Genomic DNA, 12,929 nt, shown 5'->3' with positions numbered 1-12,929 from the left:
TGCTCTTGAAAGAGCAAGGGGTGAGTAGACAGGCAGGTTGGTCTACGATATAACATAATGGGTAAAAATGTCTGGTTGGAATATGAACAACACTGGAAGAGGTATGGAGGTACGCAGGGTTAAAATCGCAAAACTCGGATGGGGAAAGACGCTATCTTGGGGGGCGCTGCCCCTTTAAGTGGATGGCCCGCGGTTAGGCCCCGCCTTCTCCGTTCGGCTGGCCCCGCCCATGTCCCTACGCGCTGACGTTACGGGTTGGGAGCCATGGCTTCCCTGGATGCTGAGGTGAGAGAACGGTTGAGGGGATGCATTCTCACTTCGCCGGTACCGAGACCTCGTCGGTTCCTGCTCCCGGTCGCTCTTTCGCATCGTCCGCTTCCCATCACCTTGCCCGACGCCGCTTGCTTTGGAACCGAGGCCCCGTTTCCTTCTCCCTTCCCTTGCCTTGGGTCCCGACGCGGCTCCGACGGAACGGAGGCCATGGGACAGGCGCTTTGTGAAGCTAAAGGGGGGCGGAGCCAAGTGATTGACGGACGGGGCCCCAGACCCTGGGTGGTTCATTTGTCCTCTGCCTTTTCCCCTTTGGAATTGTGGTATACAGGATTAGGAGCGTGCCAGCCATTGCGAGTGTGTGCCCCGCGCCCTGTTTAGCGCATTATCTTCTCCCTTCCCCCTTCCCCCGTTTTCCACCGGGAGCATACAATGTGCAATGTTGAGCGGGGACGGAGTATGCTGTGGTAGGAATCTGCGGAACCCCGGAGTGTGAGTAGCGCATTAGTTCTCCTTTTTCTATTGTAGGATGCGCACTATACCGAGTTAGGGGTGGGCTGATTGTCGGGCACGATTTTGTCTGGATAGAGCATGAATGTACTCCCGGATCCCGGTTTAAATCACACATTAAACGGACTTGGGCACGAATTGGAGATACTCTTATTGTAATCTCGGTTACCGCGAATCTGTTTGCTATTCCCCACCCCCACCCCCACCCCGGGTTTTGGTGTAATTAAGTACTCAGAGTAGTGGGTGACTGATGTTATTAGGACGACTGTGGAACCCTGAACCATGTGTAGAGTGCAAGTTTTCCCCACCGATTTCGTTCTGAACACAGTTTATGCATCGTTAGGGGTAGGAGGCCGTCCCTTTATTGTGACCGGAGCCTTTTTTGAAGCTTGACAACAACTTGTAGCTTGAAAATGATGAACTTTACACTTATAAAAGCTGAAATTTAAAGTTCCTGTGAACGCCTAGCTTTATGCCGTGCTCAAAAGACGTGTATTTTTTAAACCACAACAATTTCACAGATTAAAAAAGTACTCAAACATGAATCCTGCTAATTATGTATGTAACGTAAGAGGATATATGAATGAGGAGCAAGCACAGGCCACAGGCCCCTAAGACCATAAAACGCAGGCTTTATGGCTGATTTATTATCCATCTCCATTCCATTTTCCTGTCTTCTCCCCATAACCTTTGACATCCAGATTAATCAAGAATCTATTATCTGCCGCTTTAAATACACCCACTAATTTGGCCTCCGTAACTGTTTGTGGCAGTGAATTTCACAGATTCACCACCCTCTGGCTAAAGAAATTCCTCTCATTTCTGTTCTTCGTGGACATCCCTCTATCGAGACTATGCCTTCTGATCCCAGAGTACCCCGCTACAGGAAACATCCTCTCCACATCCACTCTATCTAGGTTTAATATTTAACAGGTTTCAATGAGATCCCTTCTCATTCTTCTAAACTGCTGTGAGTACGGTCCCAGAGCCATCCTGGGTCATGAACCTGCTCCTCCATTCAATCCTGATCTGATTGTAACCTCGAGTCAAGTCGCTTTTATTGTCATTTCAACTATAACTGTTAGTACAGTACACAGTAAAAATGAAACAACAGTCCTCCGAGACCATGAAACAACACAAAACTACACTAGACTATCTGAAACAACACAAAACTACACTAGACTATGTGAAACAACACAAAACTACACTAGACTACGTGAAACAACACAAAACTGCACTAGACTGCCTGAAACAACACAAAACTACACTAGACTACTTGAAACAACACAAAACTACACTAGACTACGTGACAATGCAGAACTACATGAGACTATCTGAAACAACACAAAACTAAACTAGACTACCTGAAACTACACAAAACCACACTAGACTACGTGACAACACAACACCACATTAGACTTCAGGCCTACAACTCGCCCTGTGACCGCATGGGTTTCTCCACAGTCCAAAGATGTATGGGTTAGGGTCGGTGAGTTGTAGCAATTGGTGCCAGAAGCATGGCGACACTTGCAGGTTGCCCCCATCATAAACCTCGCTGATTTGATTTGATGCAAGTGATGCATTCCACTTGATGTTTGGATGTACACATGTCAAGTGCTAATCTCTATAAGGTGAGCAGAATCTCGAGCGGAAGGGAAATGCTGGCTGGTGGAATGGCCAATATTCCTGCGTTATGAGACCCTCGGTTGGTTGGGGGTGGACCATGGATGTTGAGTCCTAGCTGTCTACACGATATGCAAGCCAAGGCAGTACGATGCGGAGCGCAAGCTGTTGCTCCTGCAGCAGGCTCCTCCTGTCCGTGCAGCTGATGAATCCAAAGAAACGGCACAGACCGATACAGTTTGGCACTAGCAGCCTGAAGTGACTGGTTTTGCGGTGCCAGTAGCCCACCTTTGTCACTTCCCTGTCCATGGAAATTTCTGTTGGGCTTAGTAGCTGAGCCACATATGCAGGCCAGGAGCTGGACTTGGTTGCCACAGGCTGTTTGAGGTGCATGCCATTGGGAGCATTTATTTGGTAGTCGGAGCTTATCCCCATTACCACCCCGGCTATAACGACCCTAAAGACCCAGTGTTTCTGTGTTAGATATCCAGATTTACTGTGTAGGCTTTGAGACACTGGAAGAGCATATGGTTGTACTGTCTCTTACTGATGGTTGGACTGCTGGCCAGGGTCGATGGGATGCTGGGAATTCTTACACAATCGCTTTTCTGTCGGGACCTCTTGCTTTACTCCTTTAACCCTTTCCTTCCCAGTGTGAGCACAGTGCCACGGCCCAGCCTGCCGCAGAACCAGAGCTTGTCGTGCTGGAATCGAGTCCTGGCGGAAAAGGAAATATAGGTGAGGCTACATTCTCTACTTAACTGCGGCCTTGCTGATTATTTTATGGCCAGCAGAATGACACAGGAAGGGATGGCCATGGTAATGCGATCTTCTTGGCTGTGACTCAGGTGACTGAGGGTGTTGAGGCTGCCTCATCGTACGAGGAAGGTGAGGAGGATGGAGTTAGTGAGACAAGAAGTTGCTCAGACAAGGACTTGGGCAAACTTACCATACGAGGAATCAGAGTGGGGTTTAATTTTTCACCATACATATGAACGTGTAATAGGAATTTGCTGTGGTGTGTGGGAGTGAGCACGACGTGCAACAACATTCAGAATTATGTCAAAAAGGTAGAGCACTGGATGTAGTGTATCTGGATTTCAGTAAGGCATTTGATAAGGTTCCCCTTGCCAGGCTCATTCAGAAAGTAAGGCACAGGATCCAAGGAGACCTTGCTTTGTGGATCCGGAATTGGCTTGACCACAGAAGGCAAAGGGTGGTTGTGGATAGTTCATATCCCACATGGAGGTCGGTGGCCAGTGGTGTTCCACAGGGATCTGTTCCGGGACCTCTCCTCTTTGTGATTTTTATAAATGTCCTGGATGAGGAAGTAGGAGGGTGGGCTAGTAAGTTTGCTGATGACACAAAGGTTGGAGGTGTTGTGGATAGTCTGGAGGGTTGTCAGAGGTTACAGCGGGACATTGATAGGATGCAAAACTGGGCTGAGAAGTGGCAGATGGAGTTCAACTCAGATAAGTGTGAAGTGGTTCATTTTGAAGTGGTCAAATTTGAAGACAGAATATAATACTAATGTTAAGACTCTTGGCAGTGTGGAGGGTCAGCAAGATCTTGGGGTCCATGTCGATAGGACGCTCAATGCTGCTCAAATTGACAGTGTTGTTAAGAAGGCATATGGTGTGTTGGCCTTCATCAACCATGGGATTGAGTTCAAGAGCTGGGAGGTAATGTTACAGCTATACAAGATCTTAGTTGGACCCCACTTGGAGTACTGTGTTCATTTCTGGTCAGCTCATTACAGGAAGGATGTAGATACTGTAGAGAGAGTGCAGAGGAGATTGATGAGGATGTTGCCTAGATTGGGGGACATGCCTTATGAGAATAGGTTGAGTGCACTTGGCCTTTTCTCCTTGGAGCGATGGGAGGATGAGAGGTGATCTGATAGAGGTGTGTACAATGAGGGGCATTGATCATGTGGATAGTCAGAGGCTTTTTCCCAGGGCTGAAATGGCTAGCACGAGAGGGCACAGTTTTAAGGTGCTTGGAAGGAGGTAAGTTTTTCACAGGGAGATTGGTGGGTGCTTGGAATGAACTGCCAATGACAGTGGTAGAGGTGGATACAAAAGGGTCTTTTAAGAGATTCTTAGATGGGTACGTGGAGCTCAGTAAACATAGAAAACCTACAGCAGCATACAGGCCCTTTGGCCCACAATGCTGTGCTGAACATGTACTTACTTTAGAAATTACCTCAGGTTATCCATCGCCCTCTATTTTTCTAAGCTCCATATACCTATCCAGGAGTCTCTTAAAAGATCCTATTGCATTTGCCTCCACCACCGCCGCTGGCAGCCCATTCCACGCACTCACCACTCTTTGCGTGGAAAAAAAACTTACCCCTGACATCTCCTCTGTACCTATTTCCAAGCACCTTCAAACTGTGCCCTCTCGTGTTGACCATTTCAGCCCTGGGGAAAAGCCTCTGACTATCCACATGATCAATAGAGTGAAATAGAGGGCGATGCGGTAGGGAAATTCTAGGCAGTTTCTGGAGTAGGTTACATGGTCAGCACAACATTTTGGGTCAAAGGGCCTGTAATGTGCTCTATGTGTCTAAATGAAGTTAGTGGTTAAATTATGTATAAATACATAAATACCTGTAAGTACAGTTGGAAGAAAAAGTTTGTGAACCCTTTGCAATTACCGGGTTTTCTGTATTAATTACTCTAAAAATGTGGTCTGATCTTCATCTAAGTCAAAATAATAGACAAACATAATCTGTCTACACTAGGGGTCGCCAACCCGTCGATCATGATCAACTGGTCGATCTTTCAGACTTTCCCAGTAGATCCTGAAGAAAAATCAAAAATAATTACGCAAATACTATTGTAATGTGAGCATTATAAAAGTAAGTAATACTAATTAGGATAATGGTAATATAGCAATATTTTTGCTAAAAGCTGTTTGTAAAGAGAGATTGTCTCTGGGTTGCGGGGGTTTAGTTCCGTTCTATCTGCCCAGTGCACATGTGTGTAGCTCCCCCGCCATGCACTGCATTTTCAGCGTAGCCTGTGCTGCGTCAAAGTGACCAATTAGATTAGATAAGAGTACAGAATGTCGCAAACATCAATATACGGCAGTGGTCCCCAACCTCCAGGCTGCGAAGCAGGCAGTGGTGTAGCGGTAGTCGGGATGCACGCAGCACATTTTTAAGAAAAACAGCTCGAAATAAACAAGCTAATCAGTCCTGACGAAGGGTCTCGGCCCGAAATATCGACTGTACTTCTTCCTGGAGATGCTGCCTGGCCTGCTGCGTTCACCAGCGACTTTGATGTGTGAAGCTAATTAATTAGGTGCTGCCTGACGTGTAAATGTCGGCTCAGATCAGAGGTGACACAATCGGCAATCACTCGTGATACCCTGATAGCATAGCTGAGGCTCCACGAAAGAAGGCGAAAACATACAAATTCCATCCAGAATGGGAAGAGGAATTTCTATTTACCTTGGTGAGAGACAAGTGTGTATGTATGTTGTGCCACCAAACACAAGCACTGACTAAAAGAGGGAATCTGGAGCGGCACCGCAACACCAACCACCAGGAATTTAAAGACACCTACCCCCCAAAGAGCGCAATTCGTGCCTGGAAAGTTGAGCTGAAATCGGGGTTGAAGGCCCAGCAATCATTTTTCACAAAATAAGTCTGCAATTGAAGCATCATTTCGTGTAAGTCACCATTTGGCTGAACACAAGAAGCCTTTTACAGATGGCGATTTATTCAAGGAAGCAACGGTCATTACCGCAGAGACTGTTTTTAATGACTTTAAAAACAACAACGACATCACAACCGCAATACATAATATACTGCTTGGCCCTGCAACAGTGACAAGGAGGGTAGAGTCACCGTCAGAGGACGTGAATATTTTTCACTACAGTTCGATGAATCCCTGGATGTAATGCAAACAGCTCAGCTTGTATTTGTCAGAATGGCTGTCCAGGATTTTACAACAAAGGAGGACTTCCTCACTCTTTTGCAATTAAAGGAAAGAACGAGAGGTGAGGATATTTACAATGAGTTTAAAAAATGTCTGTGAAAATGACATCCCCATTCATAAACTGGTGGCAATTACTACTGATGGGGCCGAGCATTTTCACAGATGAAAATTATTAAATCTAAGTACAGGAGTTGACTTACTGACAGACACCTCACTAGGGTTGTCAACTTTCTCACTCCCAAATAACGGACAAAAGTAGCAGTCAAATCCCGAGACATTTGTGTTTACCCTGAGAAAGACTACCATGACCATGAAGCCTTGCGCGGGCACCTGTGTGCGCATGCACATACGTGCCGATTTCTTTTCTTTACCCCACCAGTCGGTTTTGGCTTAATTTTCATTATTTCTACTTTATATAGGCTGTGTATTTATCATATTATTCCTGCTTTTAATATATATTAGTGTTATTTTAGGTTTTATGTGTTATTTGGTAGGTTATTTTTTTGGGTCTGGGAATGCTCAAAATTTTTTTCCATATAAATTAATGGTAATTGCTTCTTCGGTGTTAAGCATTTCGGCACGAAAGGTTTCATAGGAACGCTCTACCTTAGCAGGGGGAATACGGGACAGTTGGCAACCCTACACTTCACAGACTGTCTCAGACTGGCTGTCTGTAGTTATGAGCCAAATTTCAGGGAACTAGCAGAAAGTATTCAGCCCCAGTCATCACACTGAGTGCAACAGTCAATCTTTATTCATTTATTTTTCGTGTTGAAATAAAATTAAATAATGAAACTTAGAATTAAAGGTTTGAAGTATTGTAATATTCTTAAAGAAAGACAGCTATGGCCTGTTTGGTATGCTAGTTACAGTGTTTTCTTGTTTGAATTAATTTGAAAGTTTGACAAAAGTATTTTGTGTAATTCAAATACAATTCACCCAAATAAAAGACCTCAAATTAGAAGTACAATCTGAGGTGTTTTTTCTCTAAACTATTTAATAGGTAGATCTTGCCCTTCACTGAGGTCGAGGTAGGGGATCTTGGGCTTAAAAAGTTTGGTGACCACTAGTCTAAACTAATAACACACAAACAATTGTACTTGTCATCAATACTGAGTGCACCATATAAACAATCACAGTCTAAATTCGAAAGAGTATATGAACCTCTGGGGTAATGCTTTCTACAAAAGCTATTTGGAATCAGGTGTTCCAATCAATCAGATTAGATTGGAAGTGAATGCCCTGCCCTATAAAAAAGGACACACAAAGTCAGGTTACTGACAGAGCCTGTTCTTTTCAAGAAAGATCCGTTTATGTGCACCATGCCTCGATGAAAACAACTTTCAGTCCTTAGAAGAAGAATTGTAGAGATGCATGAAGCTGGAAAAGGCTATAAAAACACACCTGAGTGTTCATCAGTCCACAGTGAGAGAAATTGTCTGCAAGTGAAGGAAATTCTGTACTGTTCCTACTCTCCCGAGGAGTGGGCATCCTGCAAAGATCATACCAAGAGCGTTCAATGCTGAAGGAGGTGAAAAAGAACCCAAGGATAACAGTAAAAGACCTGTAGAAATCTATAGAACTTGCAAAGGTCTCTGTTCATGTGTCCACTACAAGAAAAACACGAACAAGAATGGTGTTCATGGAAGAATACCTGCTTTCTTAAAACAAAAATTACTGCACATCTCAAAATTGCAAAAGACAACCTGGATGTTCTACAATGCTTCTGGGACAATGTTCTGTGGACAGCTGAAACAAAAGTTGAACTTTTTGGCAGGAGTGCATAGTGCTATGTTTGGAGGAAAAAGGGCACTGCACACCAACACCAAAACGTCATCCCACTGTGAAGCTCGGTGGAAGGAGAATCATGGTTTGGGGCAGTTTTGCTGCCTCAGGGCATGGACAGCTTGCAATTGTTGAGGGAACAATAAATTCCAAATTATATCAAAGCATTTTGTAAAAGAATGTTAGGGTAGCGGTCTGTCACTTGAAACTTGATAGAAGTTGGATGATGCAACAAGAGGATGTTGTGAAACACAAGAGTAAATCAACAAGAAAATGGTTTAAAAAGAGGAAAATTTGTGTTTTGTATCCAGACCTTAACACAATTGAGATGCTGTGGAATGAGCTGAAGAGAGCTGTTCATGCATGGTATTCCAGAAATATTGATCAACAGTGGTCAATGAAGACGTGAAAAGAATAATTGTCTCTGTGTTATTAGTTTAAGCAGATTGTGGTTGTCTGTTATTTTGACTTAGATGATTAGACCACATTTTATGAGTAATTAATGCAGAAAAGCAGGTAATTGCAAAGGGTTTACAAACTTTTTCTTGCAACTGTATTTAGAATGTAAGAAACTTTTTAACATGGTGTGAAGTTTTTGTTTTAATAGCCCTATAGCGCTTTCCAGAAAGGAGCTTTTGGAAACAGCCATTTGCAGGGTTGGTAGTGCTGGGAATGAATTTTCCTGTCCGCTTCTTTATCGTGGACACGTGCAAACCCTGAAGTGATGGTAGACTGCAGTCTTTTCAGCTGACCTGATAGTTGCAGGAGTCGTGTGGCTGGTGACCTGCCAGGAGAAATGGAAATGTGAAAAGGCAGTTAGCACAGGGCACCCCTGTGACTATTCCCCTCAATAATAAGTATACCGCTTTGAATATACTGTTCTGGGGGATGACCTCCCAGTGGGATGCCACAGAGACTGGGTTACTGACACTGAGCATAGGTCTGGTGCAGAAGGGAAAGGAGGAGGAGAGTAGTGATGGGGACTCGATAGTCAGGGGAACAGACAAGATATCCTGTGGATGTGAATGGGATACCTGAATGGTATGTTGCTTCCCAGGTGCCGGGATCAAAGTTAAATTGGATAGATATATGGATAGGAAAGGAATGGAGGGTTATGGGCTGTGTGCAGGTCGGTGGGTTAGGTGAGAGTAAGAGTTCGGCATGGACTAGAATGGCCGAGATGGTCTGTTTCCGTGCTGTAATTGTTATATGGTTATATAGGATCAGGGACATCTCTGATCACATTCGCAGCATTTTGGAGGGGGAGGGAGAATAGCCAGATGTCTTGGTACATATTAGTACCAATGACACAGGAAGGAAAAACAAAGAAGTTCTGAAAAGAGAATTTAGAGAGCTAGGTAGAAAGCTGAGAAGCAGAACTCCAGGGTAGTAATTTCTGGATTGCTGCCCGTGACACACGCCAGTGAGGGCAGAAACAGGATGATTTGGCAGATAGATGCGTGGTTGAGAAGCTGGGGCAGGGGCCAGGGCTTCAGCTTCTTGGATCATTGGGATCTCTTCTGCGGGAGGTATGACCTGTTCAAAAGTGATGAGTTGCAGCTGAACCCGAGGGGGACCAATATTCTCGCAGGCAGGTTTGTTAGAGCTGTTGGGGAGGGTTTAAACTAATTTGGCAGGGGGTTGGGAACCAGAGTGAAGGGGCTCAGGGAAGGACATGGTTAAAAAAAACAAAGATAACGTGCAGTCAGACTGTCAGGAAGAGCAGACAGATGTTAGGACAAAATTGCAGCCAGCTGGGTGAGTAACAGTGAATTAGGGATGGAGATTCAAAAGGGTAGCAAATATAGTACTCAGTGTTATATCTCAATGCATGGAGTATAAGAACCAAGGTGGATGATCTTGTTGCACTTTTACAAATTGCCAGGTATGATGTTGTAGCCATCACTGAATCGTGGCTGAAGGATGGTTGTAGTTGGGAGCTGAATGTCCAAGGTTACACATTATATCGGAGTGATAGGAAGGTAGGCAGAGGGGGTGGTGTGGCTCTACTGGTAAAGAATGGCATCAAATCAGTAGAAAGATGTGACGCAGGATCGGAAGATGTTGAATCCTTGTTGGATGAGTTAAGAAACTGCAAGAGTAAAAGGACCTGATGGCAGTTATATACAGGGCTCCAAACAGAAGCTGGGATGTGGCTCAGATTAAAAGAGAAAAGATGTGTCAGAAGAGCAATGTTATGATAGTCATGGGAGATTTCAACATGCAGGTCGATTGGGAAAATCAGGCTGGTAATGGATCTTAAGAGAGTGAGTTCGTTGAATGCCTACAAGATGTCTTTTTAGAGTAGTTTGTCATTGAGACTACTGGGGATCAGCGATACTGGATTGGGTGTTTTTGTAATAAACTGGAGCTGATTAGAGAGCTTAAGGTAAAAGAATCCTTAGGAGGCAGTGATTACAATATGATTGAGTTCAACTTGAAATTTGATAGGGAGAAAGTGAAGTTTGATGTAGCAGTGGAGTAAGGGAAATTACGATGGTACGAGAGAGGAGTTGGCCAAAGTAAATTGGAAGGAGAAGAGGAAGGTGCCAGATAGATGTATTCCAAAAACAAAGAAATACTCAAATGACAAAATAGTACAACTGTGGCGGCAAGGGAAATCAAAGCTAGTGTAAAAGCAAAAGAGAGGGCATACAACAAAACAAAAGTTAGTGGGAAGACAGAGGATTCGGAAGCTTTTAAAAACCTACAGAGAACAACTTATATAATCATTAGGAGGGAAAAGATAAAATATGAAAGCAAACTTGTAAAATATCAAAGTGGACAGTAAAAGCTTTTTCAAGTATGTACAAAATAAAAGAAAGATGCAAGTGGATATAGGACTGCTAGAAAATAGGCCAGAGATGTAATAACAGATGACAAGGCGATGTCAGATGAACTAAATGATTATTTTGTATCAGTCTTCACTGTGGAAGACACTAGCCAGATATTGAAGGGTGTGAGGGAAGAGAAGTGACTGCAGTTACTATTACATGGAAGAAGTGCTCAAAAAGCTGAAAGACCCAAGGGTACATAAGTCACCTGTACCAGATGAACTGCATCCTAGGGTTCTGAAAGAGGTAGTGGTAGAGATTGTAGAGGCATTAGTAATGATCTTCCAGAAATCATTCGACTCTGGCATGATGCCAGATGACTGGATTGCAAACATCACTCCACAGGAGAAGGAGGAAGGCAGCTGAAACGAAATTATAGACCAGTTAGCCTAACCTCAGTGTTGGGGAAGAATTGTTGATGATGAGGTCATGGAGCACTTGGTGACACAGGATAAGTCAACAGAGTTTCCTTAAGGGAATATCTTGCCTGGCAAACCTGTTGGAATTTATTGCGGAGATTATAAGTAGGATAGATAAAGGGGATGCAACAGATGTTGTATATTTGGACTTTCAGAAGGCCTCCAACAAGGTGCCACTCAGGCTGCTTACCAAGTTAAGAGCGCGTGGTGTTACAGGAAGGTTACTGGGATGGTTAGAGCATTGGCTGATTGGTAGGAGGCAGCGAGTGGTTCTGCTGGGGTTCGTGTTGGGACCACTTCACTTTATGCAATTTATCAATGATTTAGATGATGGAACAGATGGGTTTGTTGCCAGGTTTATAACCATATTGCAATTACAGCATGGAAACAGGCCATCTCGGCCGTTCTAGTCCGTGCCGAACTCTTACTCTCACCTAGTCCCACCGACCTGCACGCAGCCCATAACCCTCCATTCCTTTCCTGTCCATATATCTATCCAATTTAACTTTAAATGACAGCATCGAACGGGCCTCAACCACTTCTGTTGGAAGCTCGTACACACAGCTACCACTCTCTGAGTAAAGAAGTTCCCCCTCATGTTACCCCTAAACTTTTGCCCTTTAACTCTCAACTCACGTTGTCTTGTTTGAATCTCCCCCACTCTCAATGGAAAAAGCCTATCCACGGCAACTCTATCTATCCCCCTCATCATTTTAAATACCTCTATCAAGTCCCCTCTCAACCTTCCACGCTCCAAAGAATAAAGACCCAACTTGTTCAACCTTTCTCTGTAACTTAGAAGATGAAACCCAGGCAACATTCTAGTAAATCTCCTCTGTACTCTCTCAATTTTATTGACATCTTTCCGATAATTCGGTGATCAGAACTGTACACAATACTCCAAATTTGGCTTTACCAATGCCTTATACAATTTCAACATTGTATCCCAACTCCTATGCTCTGATTAATAAAGGCCAGCATACCAAAAGCTTTCTTCACCACCCTATCCACATGAGATTCCAGCTTTAGGGAACTATGCTCCATTATTCCTAGATCCCTCTGTTCTACTGCATTCTTCAATGCCCTACCATTTACCATGTATGTCCTATTTTGATTAGTCCTACCAAAATGTAGCACTTCACACTTAACAGCATTAAACTCCATTTGCCATCGTTCAGCCCACTCTTCTAACTGGCCTAAATCTCTCTGCAAGCTTTGAAAACCTACTTCATTATCCACAACTCCACCTATCTTAGTATCGCCTGCATACTTACTAATCCAGTTTGCCACCCCATCATCCAGATCATTAATATATATGACAAACAAAATTGGACCCAGTACAGATCCCTGAGGCACACCACTAGATACCATCCTCCAATCTGACACACGGTTATCCACCACTACTCTCTGGTGTCTCCCATCCAGCCACTGCTGAATCCATTTCACTACTTAGATATTAATACCTAACGATTGAACCTTCCTAACTAACCTTCTGTGTGGAACCTTGTCAAAGGCCTTACTGAAGTCCGTATAGACAACAT

General features: G+C 44.0%; 1 protein-coding gene across 6 annotated transcripts in view; it reads left to right on the top strand.

The window, feature by feature from the left end:
• The first annotated feature begins 246 nt into the window (after positions 1–246).
• Positions 247–12,929, top strand: part of LOC140198313 (histone-lysine N-methyltransferase EHMT2-like) — a 157,711-nt gene continuing 145,028 nt past the window's right edge. For 5 of the 6 annotated variants that reach the window (XM_072259389.1, XM_072259390.1, XM_072259391.1 and 2 more), the window contains exons 1-2: positions 253–285; positions 3,057–3,141. In XM_072259389.1, coding sequence (XP_072115490.1) covers positions 265–285; positions 3,057–3,141 — 106 coding nt within the window. In that variant the 5' untranslated portion in view covers positions 253–264. Of the gene's footprint in view, positions 286–3,056; positions 3,142–12,929 lie in introns of all 6 variants that reach the window. The other variant, XM_072259392.1, reaches the window with a different exon arrangement.

Source organism: Mobula birostris, chromosome 5 (assembly GCF_030028105.1).
Source record: "Mobula birostris isolate sMobBir1 chromosome 5, sMobBir1.hap1, whole genome shotgun sequence".
Lineage (NCBI taxonomy): Eukaryota > Metazoa > Chordata > Chondrichthyes > Myliobatiformes > Myliobatidae > Mobula > Mobula birostris.
Note: the sequence above shows the minus strand (reverse complement) of the source record. Positions and strands in the feature narration are given on the sequence as shown.